Genomic DNA, 20,025 nt, shown 5'->3' on the forward strand with positions numbered 1-20,025 from the left:
TCTTTATTTATTGTGTCTACCTGAACGTACCCTAAGCAGAGGTTCATTCAAACCGGATTATTTTAATCATTTTCTTTATTTGCCAAGATTCTATTGAAGTTGTTCCTTATTTGTGGATGAAGTCAGACCGAGGTGTTACGGGTAGGATTACTTTTCATTAAAATATATTGATTATTTGTCATCAATGGTCTAAAGAATTGAAAAGAAGGATCATTAACTTTTTAGTAACATGTTTTTGGGTAAAACACAACACAGGTATATTATCTATACTAATATTATAAAGCTAAAGAGTTTGTTTGTTTGTTTGTTTCAACGCGCTAATCTCAGGAACTACTGGTCCGATTTGAAAAAATATTTCAGTGTTAGTTGGCCCATTTATCGAGGAAGGTTATAGGCTATATATTATCACGCTACGACCAATAGGAGCAGAGTACCAGTATAAATGTTACAAAATCGGGGAAAAAATTTACCCATTCTTTCTTATGTGACGCAAGCGAAGTTGCGCGGGTCAGCTAGTGTATTATATAAGTTAAGACCTGTAACCTCTAGAGCACCCGTTCGAATAGCACCTGCCAAATAGGTACATATATTGCTGGGTGCCTTTGTGCGCTAGTCTAGGAGCTTGTCAGCCGATAGCAGCATTGGGACAGCAGTTAGTTGCACAGTCGAGTGAATTAATTTTCATAATATATAGTTTTAATGAAACAGTATTTTTTATAAAAAGTTTTATTTGGTAAAACTAATATCTAAATATATAATATTTTTGAGTATTTTACTACAAATAAGATAGTTGGTCACAATTAATAAAATAATATTAATTATTTAGTATTTATAAACTGAAATATGACTTTCCTAAGAAATAATAAATGCATGAAACTTACTTTATGACTTTTATTTTCGAAATAATAATAAATTGGACAGTTTCTTAAATTAATTAATAATTATGATAAATACTATATTTTAATTAAATGCACCTTCAATATGTCAGTCAATTTGATCAGTATTGATTGACTATACATGTACTTTCATGGCGTTTCATGGGATTCAGCCCTAGCGTCCATCTTTGTTACTTACTATAAAAAACTGTAAAATATAGATAAAGGGATTTGAACCTGAAACCTTACTGCAGTTAATCTGCAGTCGTAAACGCTACTGTCTGGACCATAGGCAACCTAAATATAAAATTTTACATAAAAAAGATTAAATAGCACAGACTCTGCTGTGCATCCATGAGTGTTGCCAAATTCTGGGCACTTTTCCAAAATGTAGGGAAAAAATAATAATTCAGTTACGTTGCATGTATTTGCCGTGCTCATTTTTGGGGAGCTTTGTCGTAAATAAAGAAATTTTTAAGTTGGCAATAATAATTAAAAATTTCCAAGATTTTTTCCTTACAAATAAAAGGTTAAAAATATCAATACAATTCTACTTAGTACTGAAAACAGAAGCGTAATATTATGTAATCCATGTAGATAGGCATAAAGTTTCAGATTGAATTAGGATGCTCATTCATCAAAACTTTGATCCAATTTGAATTTCATCAATATCTTGCCTTACTTGCCTAATGCCTAGATTCTGAGCTGATTTAATTTACTTTCCTATATTCCTAGCCGGATTATACTTATATAAGTTTATAAGCTACATATTTTGTATCCATCTATACAACATTATAAATGTGAGAATAGTGTGTATTTTTTCTTTCACGTCAAAACGGCTTCATCGACTTGGATGAAATTTGACAGGGTGATAGATCATACTCCGGGAAAAGATATAGTTTTGTATGGGGTGGAGCTGCCAGCATATGCTAGTACGAACATAATTTTCGATCTTTATGTATACATTTCATAATAATTTAACAAAGATGGACTTATTACTTATACGATTTTAGATAATATGACTCTATACAAACGTAGTTTTAATTACTCATACGCCACATACGCCGCATAGAATAGCCACTGAACAATATTTGTCGGAAAATTATAAGACATGGATTATTCTGAAAAAAAAACGAACTTCTTTTATAAAACTTCTTATTTAAGTTGCAGACGCAATTCAACAATCTGATCCTTTACCGAAAAATAGATGCATCTGACTATCCTCTATAAAGGCAGATCAGCACTTCGTTGTGTAACTCAGCAGTACACGGGAATATTTTTCCTGGCAGGCTTCTTTTCGCGTTTGCTCAATATAGAGTTTTGTTTGTGTGATCCGCCTTTATTTAACCATCAAAACTACGTTTGTTCTCACTTAATACTGATACACAATAGGCTGTAAGTATCTCAGATCATTCGACATGCCGGACTCGTCCTTGCCAAGTTCCACCACCATTTCTCTCGCTCTGTTGTTCGCGTACTCGTGCCCGCAGTCGTGACGTTCCACCATCTTTGATAGCGCCATCTTGAGCTGGCCTCGAGCTCCTCCACTTGAAGATTCTACGAGGGCTTTCATCACGTCTGGGGAGAAACCCTAGAAATAAGAATAGTATTGTAAGTAAATAATGTGACACGCTGATAGCAGCACGATTTACCAGCGCTAATATTTGTATTTTAAAACATCCTGGATCCCGTTAAAATACATCCAAAAAGTTAACAGACATATGAACAGACGAATTGCACATAATTTTTAATATTGAAGGCTGTTTTTTGATCGTGGGTTTTCTTCTATAATAATTTCGCTTTGTCTAGCTTACTCATGCATTGGGTGTAAATGACCGGCAAACAAACATGAATATATCAAGACAAATATATAAACATACTTATCAAAACCCCATAAAATTTTCAAAGATACAAAGGTAAGTAGGTACAAGCTAATTTTAATGTCTTGATATTTCGTAATCAACATGAAAGGTAATTAAAACGGCAATAAAACTTTACCACATGAAACAATTTATGACCGTAAGAAAATTTGGATACTACACCCGCCAATGCCCTTAAAAATCCTCAACGATTAAGCCATAAAATACCCATAAATGTTTCTTATATGGTTGAAAAACAAGCCTCAGTACCTAACAACTTGATTATGAGGAAAATGTCTTCTATATTTTAAGATCTGGACCTAATTCTGTCTCGGGATATTTATTATATTATATTACGAATTTTATGAGGTTAATGTATTCGTGGTTTTAGGGTACCACAACAACGATAAAATGTAGGTTGTTTTTATAACACCACTTGCTTTATTCGGTGCTATCGAGTATCGAAAATTTGACATTTAAAATCTGGTGATAAAAAAAATATCTTAACAGTTTAAACAATTACAGTTCCTTGACAGCTATTCGCTGGTCCGTAGTATTAAGAAATAATTGATGACCTATGTATCCATACAATGACAAACTTTTTTAACACTGTATGTATGTCTTTGAAGCTTTCAGAGCTAAACTAAATACAGAACCGATTTGGATTTAATTTGACATGAAAATAGCTGAAGACTAGGCAAAGATTGTATTTTATAACAATCGGCTGAAATAAACAACGGATTTTGAACGCGAGTGGACTATATCTAAGCACGCCTCATTTGCAGCAGTGACGGGTACCGATAAAAATATATTTCTATGGTGTTGTTTACTATAAAGATGCCTGAAGTACCTATCAAAAAACAAGGGCATCCTTCAAACCAGGACCGACACAAATTTATTCTCATTCCTTCATAAAACCTTAAACACTTTATTTACTAAAATAAAATGGAGATTTACAGCAGGCTGAGATACGAAGGGTCTCATTGACCTCGGAATAATTCCGTGTTATTGATTTAGTTTAGTTTGTTTGAAGTTAAAGCCGTATTGGCATTTTAATCTCCGAGTTTTTGGAAGTAAATAATGTTCTTGTTTTGGGAGGTACTTAAGTGTTTTTGGGGATTTAGGTAATTATTTATCGACTAGTAAAAACAAGTATGCGTGTAACGTATCTCAGTTGACAACTAGTGTACGTCAAATTAATGGTCACTATCCAGTACATTGCTGTTTTGACGTAACATGTTAATCAGTATAATCTAAGGGAAAATGCAATGTACAGCAGTGATTTTCAAATAGTTGTAAAATGATATACTTGATAAACCCACTGGCCTTGACATAAATCTCCTGTGTTGGTTAGTTATTGAAACTGTGCAACGAGTATCCTAAATAAATAGTAGCTTTGATTTGAATGTCTAGTTCTTGACAGTACCCACGAAAATTCTTTATGCAACTAAATATTGTTTTAAGATTGAATATTTTTTTTTTACAGCAAGTGTATTTTTGATTACAGACTGCTAAACCGAATTGAATAACCTTTGGTAGAATAATAGATTTAATCCCGAAAAACGAGTTATGCTACATTTGATCCCTGCCATGAGCAGTAGGCTACATTATAAACTTATAATAGAAGTCTTAAAACGTATATTTTATGTAGAAATTCTCATTCAATCAGACAATGTGAGCACGTAAATGAAATCTGAACAATTTGTCGCAATCAGCGCGATACGAATCTAATAAAACGTAACATGTTTCATACGTTTTCATACAATATGTACCTTTTTTATTAGTTTTGTATGAATTGTGATGAAATAAAGACTGTCTGGAGCTCTCTTTGTGTCTGGATTTTGATCTAATTTTATGACAAGTCAAATACTGGCTCAAATTTCGTGATTTTCAAACTTGAAAATAGGTAAAGAAAAGCTGTGTCAAAAGAGAAAATGATTTAATACTATAATTTTACTTTTACGCTATATAAAAAATACGAAGAAAAGATAAAAGTCGACGTTTGCTATAATTCTAAGCAATTGACTCGATTTCTATGAAGTCTTGGTGAAAAACAAGCAAAGTCAGGTAATTTTACTAGTATTACATAATAACAAAATTACAATTTTATTAGTAACTTTGTGGGTCGTATCTACATAAATTATAATATTCGATCAAAATAAATGTAGATCAACGACCTGACGGTTTGTTTACTACCTTAACGTTTATTCTTAAAATATTATTATTATGAAGTTTTTGATACTTTACTTAATATAATAAAACATTGAAAGAAACAAGGGAGTTTGTAAAAGAATACCATCTCTTTAATTTGTTGTTGGACGCACAATATAATATCTTTTATGTTTGTAGTATATAAACTCTGGAACGACTACGCAAATCGGGAAATAATGTTTTCGAATGATAGCCATAATTTAGAGAAAATTTTCAATGAATTAACGTCACCCTACGATATGTGGAAACCGATTAATCATCATAAACGGATAAAATGTTAACCTACAAGACTTTAACAAAAAAAAGCACCTAAATTGCGTGCAATCCACAAAAAAATATTTCAGGGCTGGTTGTACTTTGTGTCCGTTGTTTGTACGTTTGTAAAAGTCCTCGTGTCACAAGAGTAATTCATAGCGGAGAGACAAAATAAAGAAAAATATTAATACTTACGCTATAATCCGAAAGCCTCTGCCTCTTCGCGTCCCTGCTCAGCAGATCATACAGCAGCAACAGTCTCAAGTTAGAAGCAGACAGTTTAGCCTTCGTGGAAGCTGGCTGCTCGCCGATCCTGACTCCGTCCCACACGTCCACCAGCTTGTCGTCGTGGGGATTGTTGGCCAGCTTGATCATCTCCCGAATGTCTTCGGAGAGGTGGTTTAGATTGTCATCTGTGATTTCATTGGCATCGTAACTGTGGAAAGGATGATTTTTTGAAGATTAACTTCAGATAAATTGTCTTTAAATTTTGCCCATTACTGTTTTAATACAGTGCGCCTTTCAGCATCGAAGAGAATAGGCCATAATTCGAAAATATTTCCCAGGGTAAGTGTTGAAAGACAGAACGTCGAGTTTGCCTTTTAGTACCGAGTGTCTACTCAATTATCAAATAATTGTTTCATAGACTCTCAGACATGCAACGCTCTAATATTTTGCCAGTAACATGGTCTAGGAAATTATTATTTGGTATAAGACGTAATAAATTTCCTTCTTCGATGCTACATGGAACTTGCATTTGGATTTCACTATCACTTATTTATTTACTAGGCAAGTACCCTATTAGTTACCCTTCTTAGTTCATGAAAATAAAAACCACCTACACATTTGACCTGCTGGAAGTTCCAAAGTTCGGCGGCAGCAATGGCGAAGATCCTGGTCTCTTATCCACCAGTGGTTTGATCGTCTCATGATGGATGGACAGCAGCGGTTCCTCACTCTTCGTCTCCTTAGGACCCAAGATGGTATACTGCACGTTTTGTTCCACCGGAAGCAGGACGAAGGGTTGCTGCTGCCAGAAGTACCTGTTTGTGGGTTTGGGAGGGGAGAAGGGGGCGTATAGGCCTGGTTTGTGGTAGGGGGTGGTCAGCTCTGTTCTGTAAAGAAAATAGGGGGTTTGTGTCTGTCTCCGTGATCTGTTTGAAGTGTATGTGACTACTGTGAGGATTAAATTTTGGTACATTGACATAATGTATAGTTTAATTGACTCTTGTAGAAAAGGATCTAAACCTTTGCCTTATTTGCCTATTTTTTGGTTAAATCTAATATAATATTTGGTCCAGAAATCTAACTTGAGACGTTATAATACTATCCAGTCACATACGCAATAAACAGGCTATTGAGCTAGACCATATCTCTTTTATGACAGATATAAAAACTGTTTATCATATTTTTTAGCAGCCTTTTCTTAGAGTAATGTGTTAATTAGTCTTTATACAGAAACTTATTGTTAAAATATTTACAAAAGTGTTAACGTTACCATTAAACATAATTCAAGTATACTATGTATATGTATGTACAGTTACGTAAATATTTACATTACTTAGAACTTGGTTCACAATCGTCTGTTAAAACACATTCGAAAATAAATTGATTAATGACTGAATTTTGGCAAAAATATACCTAGTAAATATGCTTTTAACAGAGGATTGTGAATCAAGTAAACTTTCGATATTTATAAGTCCAAAACCAAATACCGTTACCACGACCAGTCTTAAAACGATCAGTCACTCTTTTAACTTGTGGTTAAGTAACTTTCAGATATTACGTTATATGGCTCAGAAATGTATCGTGAAATGATATGATTCGACTTTCTTTTTACGAGAAAGGATCAGAAGACAAAACGGTTACCCATCTTTAAGCTACCTTTTAAAAATAATCTTTTCCTTTCCTACAGTAAGCAGTATTATAGGTATCACATTTCATATCAAAGGATAAACTAAAATCCTATAAACCTTGGGCACACGTTTGTCAAATGTTTGCCCAATCTATTGGCCGCGAATATTGGCCGTCGTAACGGTATTAATCCAATAGACCAACATAGTATATGATGTCATTAGTTAGACAAATATACTGGTTACTTTCGCTCAGCAAACTGGGTCACTTATTAATCTTAAGTAAATGTGGGGTAAGGAGACATCAAATACGATGGGAGAAAGGGGTTTATGGTTAGTGGCACTCAATGGTTGGTGAACGACCAATAGGAGCAGGCTTTGGGTAAATGAACATAGACTTGTAAATTATCAGTGAGCAGTAATTAAGTCGATTATTTTCATATTTTTGACCACAAATTGACCAGTAGGTGTATTTTACTTATGAAAAACTAGCTGACCCGCGCAACTTCACTTGCGTCATATAAGAGATAATTATCCCCCTTTTTGTAACATTTTTTACTGGTACTCTGCTCCTATTGGTCTTAGCGTGATGATATATATAGCCTATAGCCCTCCTCAATAAATGGGCTATCTAACACTGAAAGAATTTTTCAAATCGGATCAGTAGTTCCTAAGATTAGCGCGTTCAAACAAACAAACAAACAAACTCTTCAGCTTTATAATATTAGTATAGATAAGTTTTGACGGGAATGAAGATATACGTAATATATTTTACATCAGAGATCACAAGAAAGATATCGTCTAATTTATGCAATTATGGGAATCTATTACTATTTATCTGATAGAATAATGTCCTGGAGGGCTACCATGTATCTCAGTTTATAAGTATTAGAATACTAAAAGACTCTATGCTGTACATTGCTGTCTCTCTTAAATTATAGTGATGAACACGTTACGTCAAAGCGGCAAAGTACTTTGACGTAACGTGATGTGACGTGATGAAAAGTAACTACAATACAACTGTGTCTGTGGAGGAGGAGTAAATAAAGGCTGCAGTGGCTTGGGTAGGTCGGGAATTTCTCGATTCTATAATGAGACCAGTTAACTACTTTTAATGATGGTTGAATAATTTCTGTGCATGGCTTGCATCTTTTAATATAAGAAAAATCTTTAAGAAACAATTTTACTTATTCAGTTCGATTGAGCATCTCCTCTCTTTCCACGTTTGTTCAGTTTTTACACACATAACAAGGTAAGTGCCAAAAATCGACCCGTAAGACTCGAACGTAGAATAAATGTAGTTACTCCCTAAATAACTGCTCGAGGCAAAAATCGTTTGTAATGGAATTTCACCGAACAAAGTTAGATAAAACCGCGTGTTTTTGTTTTATTTACCTTGTTGCTGGGCCTCGAGGTCAATCACCTGCCTTCCAATAAACCAAATATATACAACTTAAATATTATGTACACACTTAAACTTAAGTGATGACCGACTTCGAAAAAATATAGACAATGCCTTGTCATTTGAAAATAATATACTTGAATAACGTTTAGTAAATTATAATAAAATAAATAAATTAACTCATTACTGTTTCACAATTGGGTAAAAAGAGAACCTCCCGAAATTAATTAGGGCTTAAGGTTTGAATTCGTCACGCTGACCAAGTTTATGAAATCTTATAACCAGATAAATAATTAATAAACTCATTATTTTAAATTATACAAAATCAAGAAACTTGTGGCAAAATTACTGATATCTCGGTGAAATGGCAAGTCTTTGATCACACAACAATTACGAAAAGTTATCATACTACAATTAAAATTGTCTTTTATTTTCAAAGTCGGTCTTCAGCAGCATTTTTACAAAGCATAAAAAATAACCTCCTTGTAGTTGTAAATCCCGTCCACCAAGGTTTTGTGACTAACGGTCTTGGCGTCGTTGACCAAGTCGACCAAGTTGACCAAGTTGGCTTAGTGGTTGGGCGAGTGGTCGGTCGAGTGGTCGGCCGAGTAGTCGGTCGAGTCGTCGGCTTGGGAGTCGGCTTGGGGGTCGTGTCCTTCACTTCGTAAGCCATTTGGTCGGTGATGTGTGCTATCACTTGCATGGCTACTGGTAGGTAGGAATCTGATAGTTGGACTTGCTGTTTCGCTGAATCAACCTGTAAGAAATATTTTTTTGACATAGTAATTAATAATCAATGGGAATGAAGTAAGAGAAGATTGAAGAGATTATACCAAGTGCCTCTATGGTCTCTACCTACCCCTATGGGAAGAAAGGCGTGATTTTAAGTAAAAAAAATGTTAATAATTTCTGTTCCACTGCTAGGCAAGTCAGTCCTTTTGAATAAGGAAGAGAATTATCCTTGAGTTCGAGCTGATCAATAGTGTAAGAAACAAATTGTATGTTATATACATACATTCATATACAAAATTACGTCTACTTCCCATAAGGATAGACCAAGACCAGAGAACGCCACTGGGTACGTACGATCTTTACAAAATGATTAGTCTAACTAAATCTGACTAAATCATCAAATATGCTTATTTCAGCCTAAAATGTACACCTGACTAGCTAAGACTTTCAAAGCCTAGTGCAAATAGACTTTGACATCAAAACACTAATAAATTTAAAAACCACAAGAAAAAAACTGTCACACAAATTTAAAAACAAGTATGTCAACGTGTAAAGTGAAATCAAGTGTGTAACAATAGAGGTAATAGTGAATGAAAGTGACATTCATGAATTATTCAACAGTTCCGCAAATTTGTTAGTCACGCCGATATACCATACATCAGGTGTAGCGAAAATTACAGCCTCATCGCTGGTTCATTTTGAAAACTACTTTCTTTCTCTCATCTGATTTTTTGGAAACAACCTCAAAACTAAAAAGTAATAAAATTTATCTCAGTAATTAATTTAGAGATTTTATAAACAATTGAATCAATGATAAAATCATAAGATTTATCTACCACTACCGACAATCGACTAGCTATCGAGAAATTTTGCATGAATATGAAGTAACACTTTTTGAACATTTGCACCGTTTCGGAATCGTATCCATAACCCGTACTGTTATGACGTCCCCTATAATAAATTAATCTACGAGTATTATAAGACATAAAAAGAATCTGTCGTATTTTTGACAGGTGTCAAAAAATCTAGTATCCCAGAGTAAAATTCTACCAATGACTGTATCAGGGTGGTAGGGTCTCATAATTTTGCAAAAGTGACCGTGACGTAATACATATTTTCGTGCAGAAGTAAAACCAATTTTCTTATAAAATGGTGGTGATTTTGGTTACAATTAAGATTATTTTTGTGGTCGACCTACCCTGGCCAACCACTTATTATCGTATTACTGAAATAACTTACCTGACTCAGCGAAAATATCGCTATAACAAGGAAAACTGCGTGCCGAATCATTGTTGCTTTACCTGGAACAAATAGAAATGATACTTAAGATTTAAAGCCTATAAACAATTAGAAACTTTACTACTTATTTCTAAGAAAAGTACTATCACTTTCACTTGTCTTATAAATTAATGACTTTTAGTTCCAGTCGACTTGCAATATGTCAATTGATTTATTTTCATCTCCAGTGATATCTTATGGCGATAAATTAGATAATTAGTATTAAAATTAATAGTATAAAATCACCTGTCGTATAAAATTTGAAAGTGTGGGCAGAGTTGTCTAAAAAACACTAAGGTCGCATTGTTCACTATAGTAAATAGGGAAGAAATTGATGCCAAACCACGGCCACCTTCTTAAGCTCCGAGCTATTTATTACTCAAAGTTATAAATACAAAATTTTTGTAGCATCCTAACTGAAAATTGAGCTCAATATTCCCTTTTTTCAAAATATTAGGTCGTTGAAAAATCTTTTCGCATTATAGTATGTATGAACTTGTAATAAAATCTTTTCTCTACACAAAAAAGCTCGATATTTGGGTACCTCACGAGCTCACTAAAAGAACCGTGAACTCGTTTGTGATTCTTGAAATCAAAGAGATTTTGTTACAAGTTCATACATACTATAATGCGAAAAGACTTTTTCCCTGACCTAATATATTACTCCATTGCAGAAACCACAGCACAATGAAATTTTCTACAACCATTTTTACCAAAAAGAAACGGAAAGGGAAACCAATAACACCATCCTGCTCTTAATCAGTTACTCTCATCTTGTTACTCATAGCACACATACATACATACGTACATACATACATACATACATACAAACATACATACAAACATACATACAAACATACATACATACATACAAGAACAAGAATCGTAACCCTCGGCTCGTAAACTTTATATCTCGTAAAGCTCCGTACGTAAAAACCAGACAATGTCTCTCTGGAGCAGGAGGACTCACATGGAGCATTTTTCATTATGAAATAAGCGATTTTTAGCATATTTAGAACGTATCGAGAAGTTATAAAATTTTTGATTGATAATTGGATGCAGCTCACGTTTAAAAGTGCATTAGTTTTAATTCTAACATATTAAGGAAATGAAAGAACAGTGATATTTGACACGCGGGCGTATTGATCTCCTAGGCAATTGTTAAAAAAAATACCTACTTAAAATAATGCATGGAAAACTTTTTGAATTAGTTAATTTATTAATTTAATTTTAATTTCATAAAAATTGGTTCAGTGTTTTTGCCGTAGTGTAACAGACAACAGTCTTTAGCATTTTAGCATGAGCTGAATCATTTTTGAATTAGAAATAATTTTATTATCACTTGCTTTAACAGTGAACAAAAAATTCGATTAAATTTTGTAAGTAGCAAAATTAAAGCATAGCATGATGGTGGATGAACTCAAAACCTAAGCCCTCTCATTCCTCGGCAGTGAAACAGTAAACAGATTTAATTAATTTTGTAATTTTACGATGGTCCATGTGAGTGGGTACCGCCCAAGTTGTTACGCGAGCGAAGAATCCTAATGTGATGGAACAATACACATTAAACTCATTTTATTCGCGAGCAGTTGTACAAATGTACTTCTATCTGAGAAGTAAAACGTCGTATGTTACTTCACAGGTTGTACGCTTACGACGTTTTAGCCCTGATGCATGGCTTCCGGTAGACAAGTGCTCTATTTAGTTTTGTGAAAGTGTAGAAGAAAAACAGATGTTTTTAGCTAAAAGGTTTAACATGAATGGGTATTTTTAGGTTTTCAAATACGGCTTACGATCTATTATGTATTTAGGTCATCGATTCTTTTGTTAAACCTAAGAATCTGCAACTATTTTTTTAAATTGAAAGTCACGGTTATAATGTCCGAAGATGTATAAAAGGTGAATTTTACCGCTGTTTGCTATTTACTTAAAATAATAAGGTCCCATGAAATAAGGGGCGATCTTATAGGCACAGGTGAACTATATAAAAATGCTATTTGTCTTTTCTATTTTATATCGTAATATTTCTCAATAGTGGTTCGGAATTTGGTATCGTGTCAGGTATATGACAATAGGCTCGCCCCATATTATATGGGAATTTCAAAGTAAATAGCGAAAAGTAATTCTATTTTATTAAACTATACCCATTTAGAATATAACAGGCGTAATGTATGTACATAAAAAATAAAAAGATTGAGGTAGAACATTCTTAAGATTGTAAATAAAAAATATTAAAAGCTTTATAGTTTAATAATCGTTTATGATTGCCAATCATCATCAATTCAGATATTTTTATACATCGTAAATCAGATTGACAAGGCCATAAAAAATACATGCTCTCTCTCTCTTTTACTCCAAAGAATAATTTGTAGTTGAAATCAATGATGTTGTCAAAGACCCATGTAATAGGAGTTAATGACGTCATTTATTTACTGTTTTTGCTCTACAGTGGGTTTGATTTTTAGTTATGTAGTAATTTGAATGTGATTTGTATCTATGTTTACAAAAGGCACTGTTTTGTATAGCGATGAAGAGTATTTTACTTTTGGAATAATATTTTGAGCAATAGTAAAAAAAAGGAAAAAAAAGCTCTCATATCAAATTAAGCATTTTTATGTAATATTATATTTTTAAATAATTCCGGGGTGCTCGTAAAATATGTAGTACAAAGCTTTTTGAATCAATGTTTTTTTGGTTATTGTTTTTCAAATTGGCGCATTGGAGCAAAGAATAACGAAATGTGCATTTTGAACGTAAATAACCGATTTATATAGCAAATTCTTGGCTCCAATCTATCCAGATACAAACATCCCGTTCGATCTCCTTCTGGGTCACAGTACATACATACAAACAAACAAAACAAGTTATGTATAACAAGACAGTGTCTAGCCTCCTGGCGCACCGTTACTTCAAGCCGGTTCCGAAGAGAACGGCTTTACATTGTGATTCTATTCGGATTTGTGCCGATATTACTTACTATGTAGGTACTGGTAGGCTTATTTCGTAAGTAGTTTATAAAGATTTAATTTTCTTCTGATGGTAGACAATTAAAACGCGAAGCAACAAACTAATAACTTTATCTGACATAATTTTTTGCTGTTTTTATAAATAACTAGAGGTCGCCCCCGACTTCGTCCGCGTGGAAACCCTTCTCGTGTCAATCCTGATCCCTCGGGAACTCCGGTAAAAGTAGCCTAAATGTTATTCTGGGTCTTCAGCTATCTACATACCACATGTAGTATTTGCGTGAAAGAGTAACAAACATCCATACATACCCACAAACTTTCGCATTTATAATATTAGTAGGATGGTACGGTACAATAAAGATATATTATGATTTGATAAATATTCGTAAACAGACAGGTGGCTAAAATTACTGTCAATAGTATATTTATATAGGACATGCATATCAAACAACTTTAATCTCTGCCTACCCCAGTAGCAAAGTGCAATAAATTCATAAGTCGGGAATAGAAGTCAGAACCGGATAATTTAACCTACAAGCATAAATATTGCCGGCAGTAAAGCTAGCCATAAATGCATTAACATTTTATTGCCTCGCAATAAATATTCAGACAGGTGTTAATGGTTGCAATGATAATAATATACTTTACATAATTATTGTAAGAATTTTCTTTTTAATTGTTAGATGAACTTAAAATATTTTTTCTTAAAACCAGCTCATTCGAAAGACTGCTCTTGTGTCACGAGAAGTTTTATAATCATACAAACAACGGACACGAAGTACATACAAATCCAATGTTACTCGACACCATGACTCTATTTTTTTTTTAATTCTTCCTAAGTGGAATCAAACCTACGATCCCCTGACGCAGTACTAATGGCGTGAGAAGATTGAACTATTGACGTGAGATATTACGTTTGTAAAAAGACAATTAATTAATTGCACTATCACTTTGAAAGGTTTTTTTTCCTGTTGCATAATGACATAATGTAGTTTAGTATAGTAGTTTACATCTTGTTTACTATTTTTTGCGCTTCATAAGGAACGAGAAAAGCTGGTAAAACATTCCCGTATGTTATTATGCATTAGTTATTATTTTAAAGTCATTAGATTTATATACATTCTATAATAGTCGTGGGTTTACACAATCTATAGAAATAATTGAAATTGTAAAACTGTTGTGATGTCGTTCAGTTTGTTGTAATAGCTGTTGTCCTGCAATCTACCGTCTACTTATGTACGGATATGCTGTCTAACAACGTAGATACTAAACTAAGATTGTTATCAGCTGCGAATACGGCGTTGTGTCGATAGTTTGTATGTAAACTAGGGTTTGAACTGTTGTAAGGTTGCTTGTGTATGCGTTTATATAATCATATAAAGAAAGCGTGTATAGGAAGTAAATATAGTGTTTTTAAATTTTATAAGTAAAAATGTTCCTAGATCCAAATAAGACCGACTATTAACTCGCTGGTTAAAAAGTATTTTTTTAACTAAAGTTAGCTATTATGTAGTTCGATTTTTGTATTATAAGAAAACCCTTTTTCTGGCACAGGAGAGTGAGTTCTATGAGATATTTAGTAGTTGTATTTATTTAAGAACTAAAATGCGATCCATTAAGTTATGGATTATAGAAAGAGAAAAAAATTGCGTACGAATCTAGTATGATCAAATCGTTTGCTATGTCATTATATAAATGTGGCAAGCTTTACGACGTCATTACTTATGAATATAATATGGGTACGCATAGACCAGACTATATACTTGTGATGTTATGTGATAATCAGATTTTTTTAGGCATCTACTGCTTAAAGACACTACCCAAATACTTATTTATAGAAACAATTAAGTAATTAACTAAGAACTTACCCTGCTCCCTTACTTCCTAGATTCTGTAATCTATCAAACTAATAAACGGTGTAATTACTACTTGTGGGTGTCTGGAGATAAAGTGATTACTTGACATTACACCCACGCAGTGTGTGATGTTTTAATGTGATAGTGTTTCTATTACATTTATTAAATAGTAGTTTTGTAGATAATAGGTGTCTCTTATGTGTCTAGAATAATAGAAAATATGACAATATTTGTTGTTTCGTTTTGTGTTTTAAACTTAAATCTGTAGTTCAAGTTGGGTATGCAACTAATCTGGTTCTCAAGTAAAAGAATGTATTGTGAGTGCTTCGTAGTGATCCAGAGTTTGTTTACTTAAGGAAAACTGGTGACGAGGTTCCAAATTACATGTGGCCAAAATAACTTAAAGAATCGTAAACGAATCTCATCTCATTCCAATATTAATGTTATTATAGAATTATTTTATAAAACGTTTTTTTATAGCAACACTTATCTTTAAAATTATAATATAAGAATGCTCCGGAACTTCAGGCTCAATGTTTCAATGCAACTTATATATGTAACAAAGCAGAAAGCTTTGTGTAGAGACATGATTTAATAACATTAATCACCTCTGGCTTGAAAAAAATAACAAAAAACCAAGTAAAGCGCATCGTCACTTTAAAAAAATACAACACATTGAATAAATTATTTCAGATCTCACGAAATTACTTATCCGAAAATCCAGCCGCATAAATAAAAACGTCCCAGACGTAATCACTTAAAGAGCCTTAAAAAAACCCTTTTAATCCCTTCAAAGATTAGCTAAACTAATTGCAAATCCGACAGTTTTCAACAAGGACATTATTCCGACGAATAATGGCGGTTACAGCCCGACACCTATTAGCGAGGGCTTCTTAATTATAACGAAATAAATATCAATCCTTTCCTGTTGAAATGTTCAATGCAATTTTGTTTTAATTGGAATATTTTTAGGGTTAATTTTGACCGCAGTTTATTGTTGTTTGTGGTCAAATCTTTATTAGGTAGCGGCTTCATTTTCTTTCTTCTTTTGAGCCGAAATGTCATCACTTTTGAATAGCTATCGGTGATCCGTTAGTTATCTTAATTGTTAGTTAATCAGTACAGTAAATGTTTTTTTTTTATGAAGTGAACTTGTGGGCACGTGGTCGATCGCAAGGTTTCGAGTAAGCAAAAATCTATTGGTATTTAAAATTGCTGTTGATTAAATATGGATATTAGTTCGGAGTTTGGTAAAGAGTACTAATATAAGAACAATAGATACAGTTCAGTGTCATAAAAGTATATTTTATGTTTCTGTATGAATAACCCTTACACACAAACATTTCGTTAATTAATGAAGATTCTATATTACAACATCACTTTCATTTATTTATACACAAAAGTAAAAACATTTGGATATTTCTCTTGATTTCCAATCTTTCAATCGACAAAGTGCCGTTTCGCATTCCGCTCTTAATTTGATGTCAGCCACTGATAATTTTGTTTGCAAATGTATGGCGTTCGATGCCAATCTTATTTTAATTGTATGTTTATTTCATTTAAGAACTTGATCCTTTAATTTTAAGGTAATTAGACTTAATGACTTTGGCGCAGTCGGTAGTGTATCCGACTGCTAATCCCAAAGTCTCGGCTTCGACTCTTGGATCGGGTAAAATGCAATAGGTCTTTATAATATATCTATTTTTTTCTCTCATTTCTGTCCCACTGCAGGGCAAGGGTCTCCTCCCAAACGAGGGGAAGGGATTAGACCTTAAGTCCACCACGCTGGCCAAGTGCGGGTTGGGCACTTTATAATATAGATTAGAATATTTCTAAATAGTAGCCTGGGATCTGGTAACGTGCCTGGTAAATAGCAATAGGCTCGTCCCCTATTACATGGGACTAACATCGTCTATGGCTACACGTGGACGTATTTTATACACTTTTGACTAAACTTTCTGGCATAGCAGGCGTGATGTTATGTATGTATGCGTTTGATTACAATCTTATTTTAATTGTCTGTTCATTTCCTTAAGGAATTTGATTCTTTAATTAAAAGTTAATTAGATTTTAGTTTATTAGCGACCCTTTTATAATGTGATATGCTAATTTGGATAATAAATAAATACTTTACGGCACTAAAATTGGGTTTTGGAATCACTTTTTTTGTTTCAAATTATGTTCTGATTTAGCTTCGTTAGTAAAATATTATGAGATTCGATTTTCGTGGTTTTTTTATGAGTGAGCCTCATACTAGACTTATTTAATTAATATTACATATTTTAAAGATAGGTATTTTATCACTTAAAAGTTTTTTAAATTATTATATAAGAAAAAGAATGAAGATATTGTTAATTATTTGTTTTTGTCTTTTAAACCAACTGTAGGTAAATTTCACAACTTTCATACATAAAAAAATACTCCGTCAAGTCAAAAATAAAGTATAAAGTAGCAAATCTCTACCGAAAACGGTAAAGCAATTCTTTTAAAACAGTGACACAGACCGTAAGAATTGCAAACAAAGAGCCTTTGTACAACAAAAGTAAAGTAAAAATCCTTAATCCACCGTGTATTAGCGAAAGTTTGCTTAATATTCGTACAGCAATTTTAGAGTATGTGCCGAGAATATTATACGAAAGTGTTTGTTTATTCTGTTTGTTATCCGGATAACGGTAGGTGATCTCATAGATGTGAGTGCGCGATTGAAATAATGAAAGTTTATATTTAAAATTATTTTATGTTTATATTAAAAAAAAATACCAATACTACTATTGTTATTCGATTTTTTTATCAAATATATTAGAAATAATTATCAACACCAAAAGCAGCAACCAATGACTTTTCGAAGTTTTGTGTGTATTAGAAATAAATATCACTTGTTACAACGGTAAAGGAAAACATCGCGATGCAACCTTGCATGAATCAGAGTTTTTTAGAACAGTTCTTGAAGCTATGCAAAGTCCCCAACCTGCACTTGTCCAGCGTGGTGGACTCAAGGCCTTTCCCCTCCCTCATTACGGTAGGAGACCCTTGCCCAGCAGTGGGACATTGGGAGGTTAAATTAGGCTCGTCCGCTTACAAGGGACCAACTATGTTAGTGGTAAACGGTTGAATTTCATACACTTCTGAAAACATCTTCGATTAAAACAAGCGTGATATTATGTATGTATTGAATCACGAAAAATATAGCTAAGCTTATAAATAAAATAATTTTTCATTAAGTTGTTTATTTATGCCAATAAATATCACTTAGCGAAACTTGTTTATTTTTCTATTAAGCATAATTTTAAATTTAAATATTAATCTACTTTCAAAATAAACAGTTAATAAAATAACATTTAATTCTGTTTCTTAACACATTTAAAGTTTGTTGACATTTACTGTCAAGAAAATTTATGAGAACAATGAAATGCATTTATAAAACAAAACGATTAACAAAAAAATACACTAACAATAAATCAAATATGGAAACACATTTAAATATCTTAATCTGTTAATTATATTAAAAATATATCATTGACATATATATATTATATATACGCGCATAACTTTTTAACAACTAAACGAAATTATTATGTTTGTAAAGAAATCAAATCATTATTTAGACTTATGATAGTCGTTAAGTACAATTATTATTCTATGACTAAACGTCGGGAAAAAGTTTGGATGGGATAAAAAATCCTATGGGAATGGAATAATTGAAAAAAAGAAATATACCCAGAAGAAGTCTATCCAGGCTGCTAATAAAAAAAAACAAAATAAAAAAATAAATAAAAATACAAACCTCGTACACAGAACACTCGATATTTAAATTTGAATTTGAAAAAATAATAAATCGCGGTTGACGTTCGTCTTGCGCGGGCGCAACGCCACACTACAGCATCTTTGGGTAACTGACCCGGCGGCCAAGAGAATATCTATACAGAGCTGATAGTACCGGTTTATTGATTTTGTTTTGATCCTTTTGTGTAACCAATCGTCTTTTTGGTAATGATTTACGGGTGCTTGAGGAAGAAAAATCGGGGCACTTTTTTATGGTTCGGTTTACCTGCATATTTCAAATAATGTTTATGCATGATGTGTATGATGTCTTTTGTATGATGCGTTACAATATCAAGTTTGCAGAACCAAAACTTTTTCAGAATTGGAACTTTTATTAATGTTATCTAGATTATATCAATTATTATTATAGTGTTGTAAGTTTACTTTATATGCTTTTCAATTTACCTCGAAAACTTGATCAAGTAACAATATGTAATTAAAGCTGTCTAAAATATAGTTAAGTCAATTTTTTGCGATTAGGGGAACCATTCAAGGTTTTAAAATTCTACGACTAAACCTTTTGCCCTATCAATAATCAATAAATAAATGATAATACGCTTTAAACAGAAAGACAAGCAGGAAATAAACAAATCTCTAATATTGTTGTTTGTTTACCAATTCATGCAATTTATACCTAAACCCGAACACCTCGTAAATTCGCATACAAAATCAAAAACAAAACACAAATATAAATATTCTGCAGCGATAAGTTTTATATCGCGGTATAATCATCTCTATGTATATCCATCCTAAACATTGGCGCAGTTCGTTGACCAGCTATTAGCGTGCAGGTAAATTTTGTTCACTCCACACAAGTGCGAATTATATTGATATGTCATTGTGACGTATTTGTATGGGATCATCGGTTGAAGCTTATCTATATTATGGATAAAGCTTGCGTAGGTGTGTTTTGTTT

The 20,025-nt window shown here is 32.9% G+C and overlaps 1 protein-coding gene across 2 annotated transcripts; it reads right to left on the reverse strand.

Moving 5' to 3' along the window:
• Window positions 1-716: 716 nt before the first annotated feature.
• Window positions 717-19,179, reverse strand: LOC142981807 (uncharacterized). 2 transcript variants are annotated; one of them, XM_076127921.1, is made up of 6 exons: window positions 19,072-19,179; window positions 10,427-10,488; window positions 8,980-9,212; window positions 6,043-6,315; window positions 5,396-5,636; window positions 717-2,466 (listed from the first exon to the last, which is right to left on the reverse strand). In XM_076127921.1, exons 2-6 carry the CDS (start codon window positions 10,475-10,477, stop codon window positions 2,248-2,250), a joined length of 1,017 nt encoding a protein of 338 aa, XP_075984036.1. In that variant the 5' UTR covers window positions 10,478-10,488; window positions 19,072-19,179; the 3' UTR covers window positions 717-2,247. The 2 variants fall into 2 exon arrangements, with proteins under 2 accessions (XP_075984036.1, XP_075984035.1); XM_076127920.1 differs by having other exon boundaries at window positions 8,935-9,212.
• Between the last annotated feature and the right edge of the window lie 846 nt (window positions 19,180-20,025).

Source organism: Anticarsia gemmatalis, chromosome 20 (genome assembly GCF_050436995.1).
Source record: "Anticarsia gemmatalis isolate Benzon Research Colony breed Stoneville strain chromosome 20, ilAntGemm2 primary, whole genome shotgun sequence".
NCBI classification, from domain to species: domain Eukaryota; kingdom Metazoa; phylum Arthropoda; class Insecta; order Lepidoptera; family Erebidae; genus Anticarsia; species Anticarsia gemmatalis.